General features: G+C 47.8%; 1 protein-coding gene across 3 annotated transcripts in view; it reads right to left on the reverse strand.

Annotated features, from left to right (window-relative positions):
- EML1 (EMAP like 1) overlaps positions 1-24,419 on the reverse strand; it is a 180,781-nt gene that overhangs the window by 16,180 nt on the left and 140,182 nt on the right. The window contains exons 5-17 of one of the 3 annotated variants that reach the window (XM_034993199.1): positions 22,250-22,278; positions 21,278-21,334; positions 18,603-18,732; positions 14,827-14,976; positions 14,022-14,091; positions 11,607-11,714; positions 10,684-10,779; positions 8,939-9,073; positions 8,160-8,259; positions 6,963-7,117; positions 4,527-4,652; positions 4,121-4,252; positions 1,410-1,477 (exon numbers count right to left, since the gene is read on the reverse strand). In XM_034993199.1, the coding sequence (XP_034849090.1) occupies positions 1,410-1,477; positions 4,121-4,252; positions 4,527-4,652; positions 6,963-7,117; positions 8,160-8,259; positions 8,939-9,073; positions 10,684-10,779; positions 11,607-11,714; positions 14,022-14,091; positions 14,827-14,976; positions 18,603-18,732; positions 21,278-21,334; positions 22,250-22,278 (1,356 nt within the window). Of the gene's footprint in view, positions 1-1,409; positions 1,478-4,120; positions 4,253-4,526; positions 4,653-6,962; positions 7,118-8,159; positions 8,260-8,938; positions 9,074-10,683; positions 10,780-11,606; positions 11,718-14,021; positions 14,092-14,826; positions 14,977-18,602; positions 18,733-21,277; positions 21,335-22,249; positions 22,279-24,419 lie in introns of all 3 variants that reach the window. The other 2 variants (XM_034993198.1, XM_034993200.1) reach the window with 2 other exon arrangements.

Raw genomic sequence — 24,419 nt, forward strand, 5'->3', positions numbered from 1 at the left:
GACGGTGTACATTCCACGGACACGGCCAGTGAGCGCTGCTAGTTTCCCCACGGCCCACTTCATGGGACTGGCTGGCCCCTGAAATTTGGATTTGGCTTCTCGACTTGTGTCTTCAACAACCATTTACCTTTAACATGCTACTGAACGCGAACAGAGGCCAGAACATAAGAAGCAGAGAGGCGGGGGCTGATCGGGCTATGCTCCGAAGCCCCACAAACGGCCCCATCCAGAGCTAAGGCTGGTGCGAGGACCAGAGATATGGGAGGCATACATGGAGGGAAGGACTCTCTTCCACCCATGGGACCTTGTGTGTGATTCTGAGCATCCTGGCATGGTCCCCAGGCCCTGTCCTACTGTGCGTAGTCAGCACGTGGGTCTGGTCATCACTGGCTGTCAGCCATTCATCAGAGCCTGCTGAGTCTGAAGCTTCCACTGTCCCCGGGAGAGTTACAAGGAAGGTGTGTGTGTGTGTGGACACACGGCAAAACATTTTCATGAAGAATTCTGTTGGGTATGATGTGCCCAACTCTTAAGATACTGTGACCTGTGACTTATAAATGGTTCCTCTTTCCTTATACATAATCCACAGGCAACACAACAGAGTCTAAATGGTTTGCTTTTCAGAGAGGAAGGATGGGAGGAAATCACCAAAAATATCTGAATTAAACTGCAACAAGCATAAAGGTACTATGACAAACAGTATCAAAGTGCAAAATGTACAAAAGAGTGATCACCAGAGCCATCAACACCGAGTGCCAGGCCACCCCGGAAAACACCTCACACGCCATCTCCTTCAGTCATCAGCACCCTGTGTCTAGGTGGATGATACTGTCTCGGTTTAGGAAGTGCAACAACTCAGGCTGTCTAGCCGCTTGGAGACACACAGCTGCCGAGGGGCGGAGTGGGGATTCAAGTGCAGGCCTACTGCCTGGCCTGTTGGAGGCGCTTGGTAAGTAAGTGTTAGCGGAATCTGAGCACGAGGCTCAGGATCCGGGCAGTTTCTAATATTTCGAAAGGGCAGCAAGGTAAGCATTTTTAAATCCTCGGCGCTTTGAAATGCTTTCTCGCCCGATTCCAAAGCGGAGGCTCCTCCCACAGCCTGCAGATCAGGGCTTGGGAAGCTCCACAATCCCCCAAAACTGTAGGTAGGCCGTGTGTGTGTGTGTGTGTGTGCGTGCCTGCATGCAGGTGCATGTCTGTGCCTGGGGGGGTGGAGCGGCTTTTCTAGAAGGGTCTCTATCTTTGTCAGATTTTCCCACAGTCCCGAATGCGAAGGACCGCTGTCTTCCGTGTTAGTTTTGAGTTCTGGCTTAATTCTCGGTAAGGGGCTAGAAGCCGAGCAGGGCAGGAGGAGCGACCCCGCGCCTGCCCCTGGGGAAACACAGACCTCAGTGCTGACACGGACTCACCTCCCAGTCAGTGTTCCAACTGCAACCACAGACCCTGAAGGATGAAAACCAGAAGACTGAGCTGGATCCTAAAACATTTTAAAGGAAGTGTAAATTGATGGCCAGACACAGTGCTACCACAGAAAACACACAAGCACAGCTGTTCCAAAGGGGCTACGTGTCCCATTTAAACCAACAAGGCTCTTTTCTCTCCAAGAGAGGAAAACGTTTTCCTACTTGGGCGAAGGTCACGTGTCCGTCATACTAAATGGTGATCCCTTTAGAGGTTTTTCTCTTTCTGTCTTAATATCTTTTCATACCTACAGGAATCAGATGACAGACCAGCAAGTAAATGCTCTTCCTCCCAGTTTTGGGAGCCCCTTCGGTTGACCCCCATGCTGAATGGTCAGCCTGTCGAATGGTGTGCTTGATGCACGTGGAAATAGGACCACTGTGCCCAATGCGAGTGGTAACACTGCATGAGAGCCCCCCGGGCACACGCAGCACCCTCGGCAGGCCTGGAAGGATCTCGAGACGAGTAAGGCACGTTCAGGTTTGGATCTAGTGTTCGCTACTAACGTGTCCATCACTAACTCTGACACAAGGTGGAATGGGATGGATGACAGAGGGAAAAGCAAGCCGTCAAGTCACAGGAGAGGGAGAGCTAGAGGAAGCTTGACAGGGAGGCTGGGCGGAGGCTTCCTGGTGCCGAGACCCTTGGAATCAGGCCTTCCAGTCCAGGAAGGATCACGGGTGGAAAAGGTCGGAGTGGACACTCCACTCCGTATTTTCTTGGATCAGGTGTTACGGGGATAACAGTGTGATCAAAGAGGTCGAAGTGACCCAGAGTGGGGCATATTCGAGGAACGGCGGGTAGAGAGGGTGTTACAAGGTAGAATGTCCCGGTGGGTTGGAAGGCGTGCAGACGACATGAATAATGTAGGCTGTGCCACCATGGTCAGGGCCGAGATCACCGGGAAACAAGAACACGGTGACATGATTGGGGCACCTGGCTGGCTCAGGAGGCGGAGTGTGGGACTCTTGATCTCAGCGTTGTGAGTTCGAGCCCCATGTTGGGAATAGAGAGGACTTAAAAAATAATAAAATCTTAAAAAAAAAAAAAAAAAAAAAAAGTGTGACATGATTGAATCTGTGTTTTAGATAGAAGATCCCTTGGTGGAACTGCTTAGAACGGACCAAAGTGGAAGGGGATTGGTGACAGGGAGACTGAGAAAGAAGTACCTGTGGGAATGGAAATAGGAAGGCATCGAGACACTACTGGGTAAACTAAAATAATAAGACACCAGAAGCCTTAAGGTACGGATTCTGTTCTCGGCAATGCTTTCTTCAAGGTGGGAGCTGTGACGAAGCTCAGGGCTGCCGCTGAGACCCAGAGAGAAATCACCTCCACCTGACGTTTACCGTGTCATTAATTCACTCAGGCTCTTAACATTTGCCAGACGAAGACACTGAGGCACAGGGAGCTTCCTGTCCAAAGCCACATGGCCAGTGGGTTAAGGAGCGAGGACTTAGCCACAGATCTTTCCAGTGCCTGGTTCTGAGCCCCTTCGCTTCTGTCAGGCTGAGGGGTGACCAGTCAGAGGAGGGGGATGGAGCCTCTGGAGTTGCCTTCAGGGGGACTGTGCCAAGGAGCAGCAGGGGAGGCCGCCCTCCTGGATGCCACTGCCCCTACTGTGTCCCCCCATCTGTTCCTCCAATCCCCCCAGGGGGACAGGTCCAACACAGGGACACCGCTTCCTTCAGCCCGTCCTTCTGCCTGGGCCGCACCCACTCTTCCCTCTGAGCGGCTCGGGCCTTGTCGCCTCAGTGCTCAGCTCTACCAGGGACGGTCAGCTCTAGACCCTTGGTGACCTTCTTGGGGGGTAAAGGGCAAGGGGGCTGAAATGCAGATCCGGCATGCCAGGAAGTGCCGGGACCTCTGTGGGGGCTGCGAGGAGGAGTGGGGGCTACAGAGGGGCTGCCCCTGTCACGGGGCGGGACATGTCACCAAGGGCAGAGGCTACACACACAGGACGTACTGTACTTTAGACTCAGTGCAGTACATGTGGGGGAAGACTGTGGCTTGGGGAAGCAGACTGAGCTGGGTGTCAGCGCTGGCTCTGTCACTTGCTGACCTAGCGACCATGGCCAGCTAGCTGACTTGGCTAAGCCTCAGTTTCCAATCCAGTAACATGGTACCCCGGGTGCTGCCAGGATTACGGCTCGTACGTGCCCAGCGCCCGGTACTAGTAACTACATTGCTGCTGGCCCCATGCCGGCAGGACAAGGACGTCCCAGCGCTCCAGTACATAATCAGAGTTCCTTCTGTGAGGATCACAGCGATGCCCACTGGAAAACTGAAGTAATTGTAGAGATAAATTACCCTGGATGCATAAATTCTCATTCCAGAGGCGCGCTGTAAATGGTGCGCAGGCTCACGGCAGGGGCTGCTGAGCATGGAAGCCAGTGAAGGAACTCTGCACTCAGGAGACCCCAACACCAACTCCATAAGGCTAGCCTGCTGTTGAAAACTTCACTAGCAAACTTCAGGATGACATGGATGGGACCACTTCAGGCCATGTTTAAAACAATGCCGACTGAATGAGGTAACCGGGTGACGTTTACTTTGGGACAATCTTTACTTTGGGACTATCAATTGCATGCAAAAACATAAACGAACGTGTTCCAGATGAACTTTTATAAGAAAAACGCCATGTAACGTGCATGTCTACCTCTATTATTTTGTCCCAGATGGGCCGGTGACCAACAGCGTCCCAGAGAGTGGCGTGCCTGTCATGCCCACAAGTCAAGAACTGAGGTTTTGAGGCGTGGATGGCCAGTCCCCAGAGCTCATCAGTGTGACCCTGCAAAGGACCAAGACAGATGAAGCTCTCTGAAACATTCCAGTCAACACTCGGGGAGTCTCGGGGGCGGGGTGCCCACGGCATCTGCATGCTTTCGACTGCCCTCCTCGGTTGCCCTTCCCGCCAACCTAAGCCATGACAGCAACTGAAACTCTGACGCCAAGGAAGGTTATGTTGGTATAAAACAAAGGATTCATCTCTTTGTAATGCTTTCTGATATTCTGATATTGCATCAAATGAAAGTGCTCAGTGGGCCGGCTGGGCTGGAGCATACCTGAGTGATGGGTGTGAAGTCCCCTGACAGAGTGCCCTGCAGAACAAAGTTTCTAGTTGTGCCTATCAAGATCATGTCGCCCTTCCCCTCGGCCACTGTCCGGATTGGGCCAAACTGTTCTGGAATCTGCATTGAAAAGAAAGCATCAAAAATGTCCTTAAATATTAGCTCCACCATTCCAAATATGTGTTTATATATCATGATGACAGCTCCCTCCCTCCCTCGCCGCACCCCCCCCATAACATGGAGAGATAGAAAGGTCCACGGCCAGGACCCCACATCTGACTTTTAAACTCTAAACACGTATGTACCTTAAAACAATCGGCAAGAGTAAGGTCGTTAAAAAAAAAAAAACAATAAAAAATGAAGTGTCTTTTTCTTGATAGGATTAAAAAATAAGAAATAACACTGGTTAGTTTACTCTTTTCTTCTTGTGGCTTTGGACAGCAACAGCAGGTAAAATTTGGAAAGCCAAGAATAACAAGGCATAAGAAGAGTTCCTAAAATTTACTGTAACTTAAACTGGTAGATTCTTTGGCAACTTCACACGACTTAGTTTTGAAATCCACTGTTCATGTCGGTAAACATATGGAATTATCTAAATTTTAAGACAAAGAATTTCAAAATGTGCCAGCCAAGAACAATTTGCTGTGATAAGATAAACAGAGGTTCTCGTACTTTATAAAGGAACAGACTGCAGCTAGACCCCGCTGGGGGACTCTGGGCACTCCAGTTCTAGAAAGGAAAGGAGCTGCCTGCTCTCTACAAATTTTCCACCTCCAGTGTGGTCTGTTGGCACAGATTTGGGAAAAGGTGAAGATAATTCGTGCTAAGGAAGAGGAAGGTATGGATGCTTAAAAAAATGACAAGTACCGTCTATGAAACTGGATGAGGCTTTGAAGCCTCTGTTGCAGTTATGATTTTTTTTTAAAGATTTTATTTATTTATTTGACAGGGAGAGACACAGCGAGAGAGGGAACACAAGCAGGGGGAGTGGGAGAGGGAGAAGCAGGCCTCCCGTCGAGCAGGGAGCCCGATGCGGGGCTCGATCCCGGGACCCCGGAATCACGACCTGAGCCGAAGGCAGACGCTTAACGACTGAGCCACCCAGGCGCCCGCAGTTATGATTTAACATGGGTGCCTGTTCAGCCCAATGCTGGTCAAATCTTTGGATAAAGAATGGCATCACAATTAAAATCCCCATGAACAGGGAAGCGATTTCCAAACCTCACCCAGCGGCCTTCCTTTATTAAGAGCAATAATCAACAGAACCATATCACATACTGCTAAAGCACTGGGCCATGCTGCTCTCCGACAGAATGGGCTACAGGATGTAACGTGTTGTGTGTGTTGTACACATCTGACTCAGAAGCTGGAGAAGGTCTATAATGTGTCCACTCGACGCTAGGGATGAAGACCACCAGCCATCACACTGATGCCCACCTTGATGTCTATCTGCTCCTAACTCCCCGGGGCCTGGGGGAGAGAGTTCAGTGAGTGTGTAAGAGACAGATTAAACTTCTTGCCTGTGGTTTCTACTGGTGTGCAGGGTAATAAGGCAGTAAAATAGATACTAAAAGGAGATAGAGCTTTAGAGACTATGTTGGCATTCAGCCATGTACAAGATAAATACTCAGTAAATGTTAGTTCCAGGTGGTAATGTCCCTAAAGTCACACCTGGAAATTAAAGTGGAAAAAGAATATTTTTTTTTATTTAAAAGATTTTATTTATTTGTTTGGAGGGGGAGCATGAGCGGGGGAGGGGTGGGGGAGGGGCAGAGGGAGAGGGAGAAGCAGACTCCCTGCTGGACATAGAACTCAATGCTAGGACTCTGAGATCATGACCTGAGCCGAAGGCAGATGCTCAATGGACTGAGCCACCCAGGTGCCCCAAGAAGAAAGATTTGAATGGAAAATCAAAATGTGGATAATATTCCCTTGGAAAAGTGAGACTGTTCTCTTATAAAGATATTCTAGGGGCACCTGGGTGGCTCAGTTGGTTAAGCGACTGCCTTCGGCTCAGGTCATGATCCTGGAGTCCTGGGATCGAGTCCCGCATCAGGCTCCCTGCTCGGCAGGGAGTCTGCTTCTCCCTCTGACCCTCCCCCCTCTCATGTGCTCTCTCTCATTCTCTCTCTCTCAAATAAATAAATAAAATCTTTAAAAAAAAAAGATATTCTAAATGTGAAATATGTTACAACCTAAAATTTTACAAACCTAATTCCATTTTGGTAATTACACTTAAACCACTTCCAATGATTTTAATAAAATGTTACCCTATTTAACAAAATTTTATCTAAACTATTTTCAAAATGGTAAGCTGAAGATTTCAAGCTAACAAGGAAACTGGTTAGTTTAACAGTTTTAGGAGGTTCAAAGCGAATTTTGAAAAAAAAAAAAAAAAGAATTTCGATAATGCTGTTTGCTTTATCTTACCTCAGTTTTATGAAGTTTCTGATAGTTTCCATTCCAAGAAATGAGCTTGCGGTCCTTCCCTCCTCCTGACACCAGCGTGCCATCCCTTAACATACAAAGTGCAAAAATGCCACCCTCGTGGGCCCCTTGAACAGCGTAGCTTATCCGATTCGTACCTAAACACACCAAGAAAACCATCCTCAGGATGTTATCAAAAGGCTCGCCTCTGTCCATCCCATTTCACTTTGGTTTTAAAAATGTGATCTTGTCGGTTAGGACATCTCTGCAGCGTGAATCTACAAAGGACACAATTTCTAGAAGCTCACGCAGCAGCAGACAAGCATGCCCTGGGTTACTTTATGATGCAGGAGGACATGCTCACAGGAAGCCGAGGATGGAGAGAGCATGGCGGGACTACACACGGTGAAGAACAGGGGCTTGAGTTCACATCTTTGACAAGTGACTTCACTGCCCTACACCTCGGTTTCCCCTTTGTTGGTAATGGGGCTCCTGCTTATCCTGCAGGATCCTGCTAAGGGTGAAATGGATCGACGTGGGACACACCTGCCCCCACAGTAGTGGGGACACTAGAGAAGTCCTCACGTTACCCTGAAATCATATCTAGGGGTCCGTTTCCACTTTCACCCCCAACCCAAACTCTAAGCCCTTTGAGGACAGGGATGGTGTGGTTTTCCTTTCCTCCTGCTGTAAATGCTCATTGAACTTAACTGGATGGATTTTTCCTGAGTAACGACTCCTCTTTACCAGGCTGTGGGCTCCCTGATGGCAGGGCCTCGGGATCATCGCCGTGCTCGGGGGCTAGCAGGCTGTCTTGCACGTCATTAGTTCTCAATAACTATCTGCCCGAAGCCATGGGAACCAAGAAAGTTATTTAAGTGTTTTATAGCTAAATGTATAGTCATTGACACCTTCACCATTATAATTTGTTAATAGGTCTCCTAATAAAGCTATTCCACCAAACTATTCTGGGCTTAAAGAGCCTTCTGCAGTGATAGAAAGTGAACAGTTCTTGGCTATTCTTGTTTTCCTCTGTTCTAGTTTTAAGGTTTCAAGTTACACATGCACCCATGCACGTATGTACCTATGAAACTTGGGATTCAGTGTAATTATGTTCATAGACAATTCTTAGAGAAGTCGCGTTTGACCTCGTATAATATTCGCCCCCAAGCTTTTGCTCCGGGGACAAGCCTGTGTTACCTTTTCCCCACACCAAGATGTTGCCGCTTGAATCTCCAGTAATGGTGTCACCGTTTTCAGAAAAAGTCACGCAGAGGACAAACTTTGGCTTTTCTTGCTTCTGCAGGATGTTGTAAATATACATTCGTATTAGTCAAGACATCCTCTTATTTGTATTCCTACAACCTAGAGGCACGGGGCTCCCAAGCTGCATATGCCTTTCATTTTTATCTACCGTTATATAACTTATGCCATGAGATTACCTGCTCTAAAATAGAGAAATTTCTGGTAATTATAAAGTTGCAGACAGTTGGAGCAGAGGAGGGTGTCGGAGGGGCTGTGGGGTGGGCTGTGTTATCAGAATTAGAGCCTCAGGAACAGGGCCCTGGCACCGGAATAAAGTGGTCCTCTAACTAGGCCTCATGGGGGGGCAGTGGTACGAGGCCCCACAGGGAAGGAGGCGCTGTTCCTCGTCCTCACGAGGCCCGAGTGCCTTCTTGGTTGTTCTTTGCAAGGACCACGCGTGGGAGGGGGCGCCTGGCCCCCAAGGGCGACTGTCCCTTGTGGTGGTCCATCTTTCCTTCTGGACATCACCAAGGCTACCCACAGAGACACAAGGGGCTCCGCAATTCTGTTAGGGATCCCCGGGAATACTCTTCATCACTACACCCCCAGAAAGACTCCCTGATTTGCCAATTACAGCAAATTCTTAGACTGTGGCAGCCTCACCGCTCCCGTAGAAGCTAGCTGACCACACGCACCGCTCAGTGAAGAATAAAACAAATGTAATTTAACATTACCTCGAATAATCCTTGCTTCTTAATAAGGGAGATTCCTTCTAATGTCCAAAAGTAGAGATGTGATTTTCCACAGGTAACTATTATGTTAGTGTCCGTGGGGTGGAAATCCGCAGCAAACACGGCTTCGTTAGAACACTTTGAGCAAAACAGGAGAATCAAATGTCTCAAATCTCTGAAGACACTTCAGAAAATAAATGACATCCGAACTACAAATAACTCATCCAGGTTAAGCCCTAAGCCTCTTGATTTTTCTCCCTGCTGAACTCACCTTCCATAAACGCTCAACTTATGTTTGCTGGGTGCCATAACCTCTCCTTGTCTGTCTGTCTCCCCTGCTGGTCCACAGCCCTGAGGACAGGGACCACGGCTCCTCTCTATGCGGTGGGGGGCGGGGGGGGCAGGCATGCCACGCGCTATTGCTGAAGGGGTGGGTTAGGGGTGGGTGGAAACTTAAGAATCCAAGAATTTGCTCTCAATCTCCCGTCACAGATTCCCAGCTGAGGCTGAACAACAGAATCACCTGACGTGTGTTACAACGCGGACGTCAGGCCTCAGCCCCACCTAGGGACTGGAATCTTTGGGAGGGGCCCGGAATCTGGATTTTATATAGCTCCATCGCTCCTGGCTGACTTTGGCTGCCTGTTTGCTCTGGGATTCCCTCCTGGTTGAATTCCCAGGACTCTGCCAGTGGTTTGGTGACCAGGCTGCGGTTCCAGGGTTGGGGACTGGCTATTGGGTTCCGCTGCACCACCCCCGACCCTGTTCTCTGGACTTCCAGCACCTGCACTTTGGTCAGATGAATCAGACCCTGAGTGTTCCTTCTGCTTGAAATTCAGTTATATGCCTTAAACCTGGGTAATGATTTGCCTCTGATTACTTTCAACACAGCCACCTAGCAAGAACTTAAATACTCGACCGGAATATTAGAAGGCAGGGCTATAGCATGTGAAGAGGTGTTAGGAAACATGCCAGGTTAGACTACGGACCCTGCATCCCGGACACTCAAGGGAGAAAGATAAGGCAATCCGATGGCAATCCTAATGTTCGGGAAGGAAGGTGATCTAAGGTTAATGGAGGACAGGATGGGAAATCTGAAGTCAATTCTGTAACAACTGGGATCCATTCATGATTTTCATAGGAGGAAAATACGAGAAAGCTTAAGGAAAGTTCAGCGACCTATCGCACAAGATGGATCGGAGGTGGTCCAGGGAAGCCAAGCGCAGCCCCTACAGGAAGAGTCCCACTGGGAGGGGCTGGGATCCGGCAGGCCCCTCAGCTTTGGACAAGCCCTGTGCTGGCCGTGCTGACCTCTCCCTCAGCTGCTCCTGACCCGTCCCCACCCCCCCATGCCCTCCCTGGCGGCGCAGGGAGCACATCTCGGGTACCACCCCGCTTGCAGCCCCTTGACCTCGAGAGCACACCTTTGTGGAATGAAACAAAGCAGCAGGGAACAGTGAGCAAGGGAGTGGCTTAGCAGGGGAGGGGCTGTAAAGTGAGGAAGAAGGAAACCTTACATGTGTCCTGACGAGGGGAAGAGACCCTGCCAGGACTTGGCACCACACCCTGGGAGGGGAGATGGGCGGGCTCGGGGTTCTTGGGTGCTGGTGTCAGGCCCGAGGGCCGCACCGGGCATGGGGAGCCTGTGGCCCACTGAGAGGTGGGACCGGGGCCTGGGAGCCAGCTGGAGGAGAAGGCTCCACACGGGGAAATTACAGCGGAGCCCCGCATCGGGCTTGGAGAGAGACCTTCACGTCGGCCAGCCGCTCCTCCTTCTGCCAGTCCCACACAGACAGCACGTGGTCGTTGGAGTCGTCCACGGCACACAGATTGCTTCCTCCATTCTGGGGGGGAAAAAAAGGTATTCCCAGGAAGACTACATTTGAGAATAAAACAGGTTAAAAGTGATTAACAATGAACATTAACTTTACTTTTAATGAAGAGCCCATTTTGGTTAAAGAATATGTATGCGCTGCGGATGAGACCTGCTTTCTTGGCCACTCAGGGAGAGCAGACGAACGTGGGGCAAGGAAGGGACCAGAGCAGCAGAGAGGGGTCCGGGGTGGCCCGGCCTCATTGGTTCTATTAAGTCCAAAGGGGCTGCAGGGCCCCCTCCTGGACGAGCCGGTGCCTGAGGGTGCAGAGCGCAGTCTGTGACTGACGGGCAGGGTGACTGGGAGGCTGGGCAGGAGCAAAGACCCTGGGGCCGAGGCACGTGGCGTTCTCATGTGAACATGGGCACTCATGTGCAAGTTCCTAGAACAGTGGTTTATAGGGTGGATCTGTGGAATGGGCACATCCTGAGGAAGTCTGGGCGACCACGAGGCACCTCGGACTCCTGCTAGTGGACAGGCAGACCGTGTGGGGAGAGCAGGGACGCACTGGAGCCGCCTAGCAAGGGGCAGGTGAAATTCAAGGTCAGAGCGGGCAAAACCGTCTCGGAGAACATGCAGACAGCGCTGCAGGGCCTCTTCCCATCACGTGTGTGACCCCGAGGGGACACGTGTGACCTCTGAATGAGGGGACCCGGGGGGCAAGACGGTGTCAGCCTCAAATCCGCACACGCGCCCAGGCAGCCAGTGAGCGCGTTAACTTCCTCCCTCTTCCACCTTGAGCTGCTTCTCTCCTCCCCGCGGACAAGGGCTCCCGTGCCCACGGGGCTCGCACTTACAGATTTTGAGAAGGCAATGCAGGTGACGGCTCGGTCAAAAAACCCGACCCCGATGACGTGCAGTGTATTCAGCGTCACGGAGTCCCAGATGCGCACGTGTGGGGGCAACTGCTGTTGAGAAGGAAATGCAGAGAGAGAGGCACCGACTGTGACGGGCATCCAGATTGATCTTTACCTTGGAGCTACAAGACCACTTCAGTTCTGTCAAAACCAAAGGTCTTTTCCTGCTCAAAAATTTGAAGACTCTGCCTTTCAGCATCAAGGAAACATTCCCAGTGGCTGCAGGAGATCGCGGCCCCCGTGGCCAGCTTAACTTCAGGGAGGGCCACTGGGTTTTACATTCTGAATAGCCAGTTCTTCATAACTGTTCCACAGGAACTGATGTTCTCCCTTGGGCATCCAGATGAGTCCGAATTTTAAAAATGAAGAATGACAAGGAAAGTGGAATCTCACACAAGGGCTATTCTTGTAAAGTCTGAACAGTCGGACACCACCAAATAGTATTGAGAGTTTAACATTCTTGGGCCTCAGAGGAGCAAAACGGGCAATCTATTACGCACAGATGAAATTTAGAATTGTTACCATTGGGCGCCTGGGTGGCTCAGTTGGTTAAGCGACTGCCTTCGGCTCAGGTCATGATCCTGGAGTCCCGGGATCGAGTCCCGCATCGGGCTCCCTGCTCGGCAGGGAGTCTGCTTCTCCCTCTGACCCTCCCAACCCTCCCCCCTCTCATGTGCTCTCTCTCTCAGTCTCTCTCTCTCTCAAATAAATAAATAAAATCTTTAAAAAAAAAAAAGAATTGTTACCATTAGTTCAACACCCTCTCAATTGTGTTCCAAGGTGAATGGTCCTAATTTTTCTCTCCCTCAATAGAAGAAAGCATCCTAGAACCATCAGCAGGTGGATCAGGAAAAGGACTAGCATCATACCAGGTGGACAGAGTGGGGTGAGTTTTAGCCTGGACTTGCTCTGAGTAGCTGTGTGTCTGCAGATGGTCAGGTGGCCTCTCTGAGTCTCTCTGCACTTGAACTGAAGGACTGGCTCAGAGAGCCATCCCATCTTCCCTGGCTCTAAAGTTCTGATTCAGTTTCAAATGCTAGAAACTGAAATACCCTTTTAATCCACTAGAGGGAGGAACACATGGTTTGCTACTCATGTCAAAGACTTAAAAGCCACTTAACATTAGAGGGCAGGTTCTGCATGGAGCACTGGGTGTTATATGCAAACAATGAATCATGGAACACCTCATCAAAAACTAATGATGTAATGTATGGTGATTAACATAACATAATAATAAGAAAAATAATAATCCAAAAAAAAAAGATGAAGACCCTATTCCATTTACGGGTATCTACATAACTGTAAACTGATTTCCATCTTCCATCATCCCTGTTACCCTGTTACTTCTTTTTAAGTGTATAATTTTAATGGGAAATGGCATAGAGTTAATATTTAAAATATGATGTTATTAAAATATTTTCTGAAAAATGGCAGCATTCATGTTTTTGGGAAGAAAACATGCTGGTAAAAATGGATGTGCTCCGTGTAATGAGGTTCGCTTCATATATGGTGCAAGAATAAGCTATACAATAGATATCAAAAAAGCTACAAGGAGTTTTGGGTAAGACACGGCAAGGACCACAGACTGCGGTCAAGAACCAACTGGAAGACAGTTTTGCGTTGTTCTCTGTTAGAGTCCACTACTTCCTTCTCTGATTCCTTAAAATTCAAGTTAAAATCTTGCTGAGGTGCTTATAAAACTTGTGCCCAAACTCTCCTGCTGCCTTTGAGGACTCTGGGGTGACGTCAGGAATACAGGGTATTTCAGGCTAAGGGTCTAAAGTTTGCTGAAGAGGCAAAATGCCCCCTATCCAAATGCTTATTCATTATGACTTCTCCTTATTAAATGTGCACTTAATATTTTAATGTTTTTCATGTGTTTAAGTAGCTTGAGAATGGCTGAATTCGTAGGCAAGAACAATGCTATTTAAAAACTGGCTGAAATTAAGGCAAGCTCGAGACATTTTTAAGATCACTGTAAGAAAATCTGCAGTAAAATTTATTTTTAAAAAAATTTTTTTGTGGGGCACCTGGGTGGCTCAGTCAGTTAAGCGTCTGCCTTTGGCTCAGGTCATGATCCCAGGATCCGGGAATCAAGTCCTGTGTCAGGCTCCCTGCTCAGCAGAAAGTCTGCTTCTCCCTCTGTCCCTGCCCCTTCCCCTGTTCATGCTCTAAGAAATGAAAAACAAAATTTAAAAAAATTTTTTTTGCAACAAAATATTCGACTGAGGGATTAAGAAGCATTCAGATACTTTAACTATGTCTAGGCAGGCTTATTCATCCGTGAAATGTTTCCAGAAGATGATATCGAATCAACAGTTCATTAAAAAAATATGAAAAGATAATGTAACTCACTTTTCCATCCTTAGAAGTGCCTGCGACTTGTCCCGTTGCTATTGTGATCCTGTCAGGGTGAACTGCTAGGCTAAAAAAAAGGGTATTTATAAAACAACCACTCTTTAAAGACAAGCTTTACTCTTTTCTTGGCCAAATATAATCTAGTCAAAAATTTAAATACAAGAACGATAGGGTGCCTGACTTCTCACGGACTCACGACAAACTCCCCGAGCACCCCAACAACCTTGGACAATTAGTGCCTATTTCATTCCATCCTTTCTTGAGAATTCCCAAACTCAAGGAGAAAGCATCCTTTGCTTGGAAAATACCAAGTCTCCTATAACAATCTTTATTAAGTATGTTAAGCAGCAAAAATATCATCTTTTTCCAACAGGATTTTTATAATTGACCAGGGATCTAGGACAAATAGAAATAGGGAGAGTCACCTATTCAGCCACCCATCCTTCCAAGATACATAAAATCCCTATCAAAAGCTATACATGAATTATGAATGAATTAAAAAAGAGGCAAATCAGAAACTGTTAGCATCTGTGCTAAGAAGGCCTCCAACGGGGATCTATGGGAAGTGTTGGTTTGGGTGATACGGTTGGTTAAGATTATGTGTTAGATGGACAGAACCTAAACTAGGTTCTAGCATCTTAGGGAGCCAGGTAACTAGCCAATCACTAGCTATGACAATGCAGAACATAAAGAGGAGCTTTCCAGAAGATCCTGTTCTCTCCGACCTCTTCTCTCCTCTTTAGTTCTATCTCAGTCCCGGCCCCTTCCCTGTGATGTTACCTGCATGAGGGTGAGGACTCACCACTTCACGTCGTCATTGTGGCCGGTGTAATGTCTCTGGAACTGCTCCTCCACGTTGTACAGCACCACCACCGAGGCGATGAAGTACACCGTCTCCCCCGTCGGAAGCAAGTACAGGTTGTTCCGACAGTCGCGGCCCCGGTACCCATAGCTTTTCATGTGTCAAGAGAAACTTGATTTCCTCTAAGAGCTGACAACACATCAGCTTTATTCAACAGGGACAGACAACACAATTCCGTAAGACTCTTCCCATCACCTTCTCTTGGTTCAATGACATGAGATCATAAATACTCAAGTGCCAAATACATGTGACTCAACCGGCAGGCAATCGGGTTGGAAATGGCCATTGAGTTGAGGTTAATACGTATTTTTAACAGATGGTGCTTTGTTTTTAGAAATGATGTGTTATATTTTTGAAAGCTGACTTTTTCAGCTGGATCAAAAATGTAACTTATTATTTTATTTACTAAAGGTAACTGGAGCGGACATTTGTGAAGTTACCAGAAAGCGAACTCTTCTGAATTGAGCCAATCAATCATAGACCTTGGGAGCAATAGCCAGGGCCAAACTTCTTTGTTGAACTGTTTGGATTTTCCGTGGATGCCTGTCTTCTTCACAACTAGTCTGCCTTTAAATGTTGCCAAGGGCAGCCTGGCTGGCTCAGTCGGTGGAGCGTGCAGCTCTCAACTTTGGAGTTGTGAGTTCAAACCCCACGTTGGGTGTAGAGATTACTTAAAAATAAGATCTTTAAAAATAAATCAATTTTGGGGCGCCTGGGTGGCTCAGTCATTAAGCGTCTGCCTTCGGCTCAGGTCATGATCCCAGGGTCCTGGGATCGAGCCCCACGTCGGGCTCCCTGCTCAGCGGGGAGTCTACTTCTCCCTCTCACATTCCCCCTGCTTGTGTTCCCTCTCTCGCTGTGTCTTTCTCTGTCAAATAAATAAATAAAATCTTAAAAAAAAAAAAATAAATAAAAATATAAATAAATTTTGCCAAGCTGGTTTTTTGGAAGGCCTGCTACCCTAGCCAGCTTGACTCTAGAATTAAAATCAGCTGGGAGGGCGCCTGGGTGGCTCAGTTGGTTAAGCGACTGCCTTCGGCTCAGGTCATGATCCTGGAGTCCCGGGATCGAGTCCCACATCGGGCTCCCTGCTCGGCAGGGAGTCTGCTTCTCCCTCTCCCACTCCCCGTTTGTGTTCCCTCTCTTGCTGTGTCTTTCTCTGTCAAATAAATAAATAAAATTAATTAAAAAAAAATCAGCTGGGAGCTGTATTTTGACCCTTCACAAGAATGCTGGAATAATTTGCTCCAAAATTCGTTTTCCCTTTCCTGTAGTTATCATACCACCTGCTCAGATCTACTTCAGTACCACGAGGTCTAGAGTGTATTTATTCTCCTTCCCGCTCGAGTGTTGGTCTGTCACAGGTGAGGGCCCGACTCTAGAATGGGGCCAGCTGGCTGCCAACTGCCTAGCCCATCCTGCCATCGTCCAGCTTGGGGACGGACATCACCAGTACTCTGCGGCTTCACCAGAGGACTCGCTCTCGTTCTCGAATCATAGCTGGGAAATGAATCAAATCCCTATGACAGGCTATGGCATTTGTAGCTCGTCTGGAATGCAAAAGAGATCTGAAAATGTGAGGGGACTACATTGTCGCAACTACCAAGCAGTGTGGGGTCAAAAGGACTATTCCAAAAACCCTCTGAACTCTGACATGCCTTATATTTTATAGTATTTAAAAATAAATTTTAAGATGCTGACTTGTATCGACTTTAGTTTTTGAGTCAATTTTATTTTTTACTGTCCTCTAGGAGCTAAATCTTCTATTTAAATTTGTTTAATTTACATTATAAAAGTACTTGTAAAAGGTGCAAACTACACTCCCACATACATATGGAAAGGGTAAAAAAAAACACTGCGATCCTCCTTGCCACAAACATCCCCACCTCCTTGGAGATAATGACCTCCATTAAGATTTTGGTATGTATACTTTCAAACCCCGCAAACTATTTTGGGAGCAAAACATCACTTGAACTTAGATGTGAAAAACTAATCTAACAAAAGTCCCATTTATCTAAAGTAAATTCTACCACTTTACGTCTTGAAAATATGAATAGAGTAGGCTGAAAAAATGTTTTGAATAATGTTTTCCAGCTATGACTGAACCTAAAATGTAAACCATTATTGACTTAAAGAACTGAATCACTTCGATTGCATGTGCCAAAACAGATGCACGTAAATGCTTAGGACATCTGAGTCTGAAAATATAAAAAACATATACCCAAAGAATATGATATCATCATTTCAAACAGCAATTTTTCCGACCGAAATGACAACGGCATTGATTTAAACCAACTTCTTAGAATTTATATTCGGGGCTTGGCATCAAACTGGTATTCAATAAAAATTTGAGGGTGAAGAAAGGCTTTTTGTTCTTTGTCTTAAAATCGCATAGACTGGAAGGCTTGCTCTAAAGTAAAATAAACAGAATAAAATAAAGTAAAATAAGGGGAAAAAAGGAAAATTTAAAAAGCCCCAACACTTCATTCACCCTTTTTCATAGGCTTTATTTCTTTGTGTTTCGGGTTTTTTTCCTCCTTGGAGCTTGTTCACTTTTCCAAATCTCATAGTATGAAGGCTCCAGCACCTTTATCTCAAGAACGTTAGTCCTAGGGCTGACTCGGATTTCTGTGGCTTAGATTGGGGGGGGGGGGGGCGGGTACTTTTCTTTCTCTTAAAGTAGCATTCATGTCGATTCTCTTTACACCTTCACTGGACTCCCTTCATTTAGTACTGGGGTATTCCTGATGTTACTCCTTCAATTACTCTCCCAAGGCTGGCCAAGCCCCCACTTGGTTTGAGGGGGAGTGCCTGTCCTTCCTTCCAGGGTGTCTATCACTCTTTGTCTGGGTGTGAGAACCTCCTGCCTGTAGAGTTTAGTTCAATTTCTGATGGTCTCATTTTCCTAAGTGTGTAAGTTCGGTGTCTTCTTGCCTTTCCACGGTTTTCAGGTAAGCACGTAGAACTCCTGGCTTTTCCATCTGTCCCACAGAGCTGTCTGAGCCTATGATAGTTACTGTTAAAAACAATCCATTCTTTCAATTTCATTAGAATCCTAAACTCTACCCATTTGTGATTATTTTCAGTAAGCTTGCTTTTCTATTAGTTTTTAACTACATTTATTCTGTCAAAAGATTAAAACTCAGGCCAGAAAGTGATGCATTTTCCCACGACTCTTTAAAAAAACAAAAACAAAAACAAACAAACCCTGTCCAGCATATGAATACTTTCTTTTCAGGAAAGTAAGGTATACGTATTTGAGCAGGAACTATAATCTTTCTTTCAGGATTGATAAGTCAGTGTCCCCCACCATCAGGAGCCCTCCTCTGCGAGAACACTGGACTGAGTGCTAACATACAGCCCCTTTTGTTAAATTAATTTTTTTAAGTGAGAATAGAATATTTTGGTTTTCTTAAAAAGCTTAGGAGAACTTGGGGCTCCTGGGTGGTTCAGTCGGTTAAGCCTCCGACTCTTTGATTTCAGCTCCGGTCATGATCTCAGGGTCACGAGATTGAGCCCCATGTCGGGTTCCGTGCTCAGCACGGAGTCTGCTTGGGATTCTCTCTCTCCCTCTGCCCCTCTCCCACCCCTCTGTAAATAAATAAATAAATGCTTAAGAGAACTTAAGTTTTATGAATTTCTACAGTTAAACTTTAAGCTCAGGGCATGAATCCACTTAAACCTCGTGACAGGTCCAGTCAGTGAATAAAGGATACACCCACTCCAGCTTCAGTCTCTTGGTTGGTAGTTCTACTTTTGCTTCCAAATTATAAGAGTCCACTTGATCTTTGGGCATGTACATGGTAACAGGGCGTCCACGAAGAAACATTTTTACGTATCCTTCTTCTACAAAAAGAACAAAGAGATCAGTAAGACACCTCAGTGCCCAATGTAGCTGAAAACAAATGTTATCTTTTCTTTAGCCCTTCAACATAAAAGCACAAACTTTACCCTTCATGTGATTTCTAATGTGTTGGGGGAAAAGAACTAAAACATAATGTTAAACAGTTTAAAACAAAAGTTCTCACCCTGTTTATGTTTGACATGCTGCTTACTTAAGTACATGAAAGATATGAGAAACTGTAAAAGGCAGGGAAAAACTAGATTCCATTATTTTTCCACAAGAGACTTGGTGCTTACGTTTTCTTTATCATCAGGAGGGGGGAAAATGCCACCTCAAAAAATTACAATTAACACAAGAAATCCACTAAAATTTTTTTATTGATTTCAATGTATATACAATTTCAGTATCAAAATTCATAAGATTTCTTTCAGTATTTTAATTGGTTTGTTATATTGCAATGTAAAAATATAACTATGTATCTTTTATGTTGGACACATTTTTCAAGTGTAAAGAACACAAAATCGGCAAAAGTACATGCTAGGGTGCACGCAAGAAGGAAAATGCTCAAGGAAAAGCTAGAGAGAAAATAAAAGAACAAAAGACCCATTAGAGAGAGGCATTGTGAAATAGAACCTTCTAGAACAAACATTTTTATAATAAAATAGCTTCTGGTGTTTCACGAAATTATGGGGCAAGAGGAAAACCCAGTGATATGGGACAAGTGCCGTTTTAAAAAGAAATAAGTTGGGGTTTTCTGCTGGCTTTTAGGAGATAATAAGACCAGAGAAAATGTCTTGTGAGCTCCTGGTGAATTCTGTTAGAACTCACTGCGTATCAAAGGCCCAGGCCTTCGCGGCCGTTAAACTGGGCAGCTGGAACCAGCACAGAACTCAACAGAAAAATCATCCACAGGGGAAACAGGTGAGGAGAAGGCACGGAGTAATCACGCCGCCAGAAGCACCACATTTACAGGTTAGTTATGTAAGTCTTGTTCCTAAGGATCTCCAAACAATGCCACATGCAATATAGCCTACAAATTAAGAGGCCGTCCCGGTTTTAGGTTACCCTGTGCGTGCATTTCCAGTCTCACATGCATGCGTGTAATGCACACTCCACTCTGCATAGGAAGTCTGACTTTTGAATAAGAACCCCCACATGCTCATCCTGCAGACGGATGGTGTGCCAGGCGCTGAGTTCCGTGGACCCTCCCATGAGAATGCTGCCCCCAGGCTCTGTCCTCCCCAGATCCACTGGGACCGGCCCATCACAGATCTGGCACCCAGGCTCTCTTTCTGCTCCCCTGGGGCATTTTACATTCTGCTGCCAAACCCATCAAGGCCCAAAGTGGATTTCACCAGTCCTTCCTCCACACAAAATCCCTTGCCCACTGTCTTACCTGCTGGATCCAAACGTCTAGCGCCCTGCCTGCTCTCCGCTACGTAACCTCCCCGGCCGCGAGCACCCGGCCTGCAGCCGCCTGTCTGGCCAGATGTGTCTCGAGCACCCTGCTCTGGGCCTCTGCCCTTGCGCTCGTCCTCACCTGAAACCTCTTCCCTTCCTTAATCCCTCACCCAAATCTGAGCTCATCGGACTGCGTGGCCGCCACACCTGCAGGACCCAGGAGCCCCCGGCAGACGACAGAAGGGAAAAGAAAGCAGGCACGTGCGAGCATGGAGCTGGAGGACGCGCGGTGGCATCCATTCTTTGTACGGGAGGAGGCACAGGACGTGGATGGGCATAAAGAGGCTGTAATAGCTTCTCCGCCGTGGCCGTAATGATCAGCGTGCGTGAATGCGGAGTCTGTTACAGTTGGTGCTGGCTAAGTCCTTACGAGGGAGGTTTGCTTAGCACAATTCTAAATCACTAACTGAGGCAAAAAAGCCCTGGATCTTGCCTTGGCACTGTTTTGCACTGATAAATCAGACATTCTACACTTAAAATCAAAACGTGGGGCACCAGGGTGGCACAGTCGGCGAAGCGTCCGACTCTTGGTTTCGGCTCAGGTCGTGATCTCAGGGTCGTGGGATCGAGCCCTGTGTTGGGCTCTGAGCTCAGCGTGGAGCCTGCTGGAGATTCTCTCCCTCTGCCCCTCCCCTCACTCTCTTGCAAATAAATACACAAATCTTAAAAAAAAAAAATCAAAATGCAGCAAGGGAAAGCAACAGTATTTTCCAGGCATGTTAGGACAATAGCTCACAGCTGCCAACCCAAAGGCGCAGACCGGAGGGGCCAGCAGCGGTGCAAGATACCAGGTCAAGCAGTGGGGCATTCAGGGCTGCCCTATAGCGCTCTTAAGGTTTACACAGATTTTTCAAAGGTCCTGCAATCAGCCAATAATCAAGCCAGATCGATTGTATGAGCTACTTATTAAAACCCATCCAAGTAAATGCGCAGGAATGCTTTTAACTTAAAGTAAGTCGGAGTGGCTCGTGTGCCCAAAACATTTTCATACGAGGAGATTACCTGCGTGCCTGTATGAAAAAAGTTTCTGCAGCCTGGGTAGCAGCTTTGCTCAGAGAGCTATGAGGTTTCAGAAATGCCGCCTACCTTTGCAGTGTGTCACCCGGCGTTTCCCTTGTGATTTCGGAGACAGGGACAGAAGCGCTAGATAAAGAGATGGCAAGAACTGCAAGAGGGACCGGCCTGCCCGCTCGCTGGGGAGAGCAGCTCTCACTGGGGGGACAGCTAGCTCTCAGTCGGAGCGGCCGCCCCGCCCCCCGCAGGAGAACCTGCCCTCTGTGCAGCCGTTCGGACCAGTGCGCCCGGCGCCTGGCTGTGCAGGCTTTTGGGGCAACTACATTTTCAGTGTGTGATCTCACGCTTCCTGAAAATGACATGAATACTAAAGCATGTGCTGATGAATACAGAACGCTGGCTTTTATAGAGGTTTCGATTCTGAATCGAAGGGAAAAAACTGGAAAAGTTAAAATTAAATGATTTTACTTAACTGATGCCATACTGGTCAATGATTTTGCATTTTAAATGTGCTTTTAAATCAGGTTAATATCCTAAAAATAGCATCTCCCTTACTATAAAATGTGTTAAAGAAAAGGTATATGGAAAGGTACATATGAACATTAGTTTGCAGTTTAGGAAATCAAAGGCAGAAAGAGAAAAAAAGCTACTTTTAGACCAAGTTATAACTTAACGCATCAGAAAGCTTCCCTTTCGGAGAGATGCAGATGTTGAGCCGGAAGCCCCACAGGTCAGGGAAGAATAACAAAGGCAACACAGTATCTTCACCTAGAAGTTCTGCTTCTGCTTATGTGGTGGCATTTTACTCTTCCTCCTTGTGGGCGCATCTTAAATCGGGGTTAAGGGCGTAAATAAAGGGTCCAGTCTCTGTGACCACTGTATGGCCGGTCTCTGCAGTCCGAGCCTCGGAGCCCGGGCACAGACTCCTGGCGCTCAACCTGTCAGCCCCACCCATGCGGACACCATAGGTGACAAGCTACTTATTTGTCCCCCGAGTCCTGAGGGGGGTGAGGGGCACCTGCACAAAGATGAAATCAGACTTACCTGCGCTGAAGACGGGCTCCTTGGGTTTGCTGTGGAGATGAAAGAGAGACAGATTTAAAGGGAGGCTTGGGGGGGCAGGGGTTAGCCTCGTCCATGTGGAGGCCGGTCCACCCTGATGCTGCACCGGTGATGCTCGTTAATGAGAAAAACAAAACCAGGCAACGGCAAAAAGGAACACGTGTAAACGAGAATGTCTAAAAGCAGGTGCAAGAGATTGTAATCCAGCTTTATCACCCCAACCAAGCTTTTTACCAGAGCAAGTGAGGGTCTAGGAAGAAAAACGTGCTTCACCAAGATGGGAATGGCCTCATCTAAATGTGTAAAGGTTTGCTTCTTCCCCATGCTCTTCCGATAGATTATTTAAAGAATTTATTTAAAACCAGCAAATTCCTGACACAGGGTTTTCTGCGTAAGGACCCTGAGAGCCCAGCTCCTAGCAGGGCTACTGTAAGAAGAAAAAGAGGACAAAAATAAGGAATATCGGGGGTGCATTGATCTCATCAGTGCCGTGGGGACCCCACTGCGGATTTTGGCCAGGCTGAGACCACCCCCTGACTGTGCCTGGGGAAACCAAACCCCAAAGCATTCAAGGTCATCCCTAGGGGTAGGCTTCCAGGGGATGAGCTCGCCCGAGGAAGCCCCCGGGGCAGGAGTGCCTGCTACCTCCCACCACAGGCACCTGCAGGGACAGGATACCACCTGCCTGCCAGACCAGGGAAGGGGCTCTCGGGCAGGCCAACTGGTGTGTCCTGTTCAAATGCAGGGTCAGTGCTTGATCCCAAGTCTGTGAGGCTCCAGTGGCCGCACCGTCTTCCCCTGTACCACCCTGCTTCCTGGATGACCCCCCGCTTTCAGACTCGGAACAAGACAGACTACGTAAATGAAAGCCACCCCTGAGAGAGTTTACGGAAGCACACAGGTTTGTGTGTGCGTGCATATTTTTAAAAAAGTGCCTGAGCAGATACAGTCCTAATATGACTTTTCCCCTCCATTTCTCTTGAAAAGCGTTGAGAAACACCACTAGTAAGAATTAGCCGTAACCTGGGGTCGCCTGTGAAGCTCAGTCGGTCGGGTGACCGACACTTGATTTCAGCTCAGGTCATGATTTTGGGGTTGTGGGATCGAGCCCCGAGTCAGGCTCCACGCTCAGCACAGAGTCTGCCTGAGATTCTCCCTCTCCTTCTGCCCCTCTCTCCACCGTCTCTCTCTCTCAAATAAATAAAATCTTAAAAAGAAATTAGCTGTAAACCCACAATACAATAAATATTATCAATGTCCTTCATTCCCAGATAATTTTATGCAGTGCCACGGGGGATGGGGGGGGCTCTGGACTGATGCTTTAGAAGCGCTTTGCACTCCGCTCAAATGTGGTTTTTTTTTTTTAAGATTTTATTTATTTGAGACAGAGAGAATGAGAGAGACAGAGAGCACATGAGAGGGGGGAGGGTCAGAGGGAGAAGCAGGCTCCCCGCCGAGCAGGGAGCCCGATGTGGAACTCGATCCAGGGACTCCAGGATCATGACCTGAGCCGAAGGCAGTCGCTCAATCAACTGAGCCACCCAGGCGCCCCGCTCAAATGTGTTTTAAATAGTTGGACCTGTTGCACGACTCTAACCTCTGGTCACTGAAAACTATTCTGAAAGCACGGCACAACCTTTAATGTGACAGTCCAAGTCTTATACCGGCTTCTAAGGCCCTACTGACAACTCTCTTTTTCTGTCCGTGTCTCCCGTTACTGTCCCCTGGTCACTGAGTTAGCTGCCCTGTCCCTGGTGGCCCTCGTTCGTGCCCAGAGCTCCTGTGTCAGCGTCTGCCCAAGCGTCCCCTCCTCCTGGACACAGGTCCCACGGCCCCTGCGTTGTCTGTACTTTGAACTGCTTCCCAGAGAGGCCTCTGGGCCGCTCCGCTCTGCATCCTCCGCCAGCCCTGCTCCCGACCCTCCCCACGCCCCAGCCAGCAGTATATCTCCCCATGGCACTGCTGAGCCAAGTCCTTTCATGCTGTGTCCCCCCTGCCGCAGGTAGGCGCCTACAGAGGGCGGGCACCTCTGCTCTGCTCCCTGCCGGGCTCCTGGTGAGGCCGGGGTGTGCGGCAGGGTTCCCTCGGCTCTCCCCGTGGGGTCCTCGACTTCACCATGCACTGCACCTCCAGGGCTGTGCGCTCTCCCGTC

This window comes from Mirounga leonina, unplaced genomic scaffold (genome assembly GCF_011800145.1).
Source record: "Mirounga leonina isolate KUSES-001 unplaced genomic scaffold, KU_Mleo_1.0 Mir_82, whole genome shotgun sequence".
Lineage (NCBI taxonomy): Eukaryota > Metazoa > Chordata > Mammalia > Carnivora > Phocidae > Mirounga > Mirounga leonina.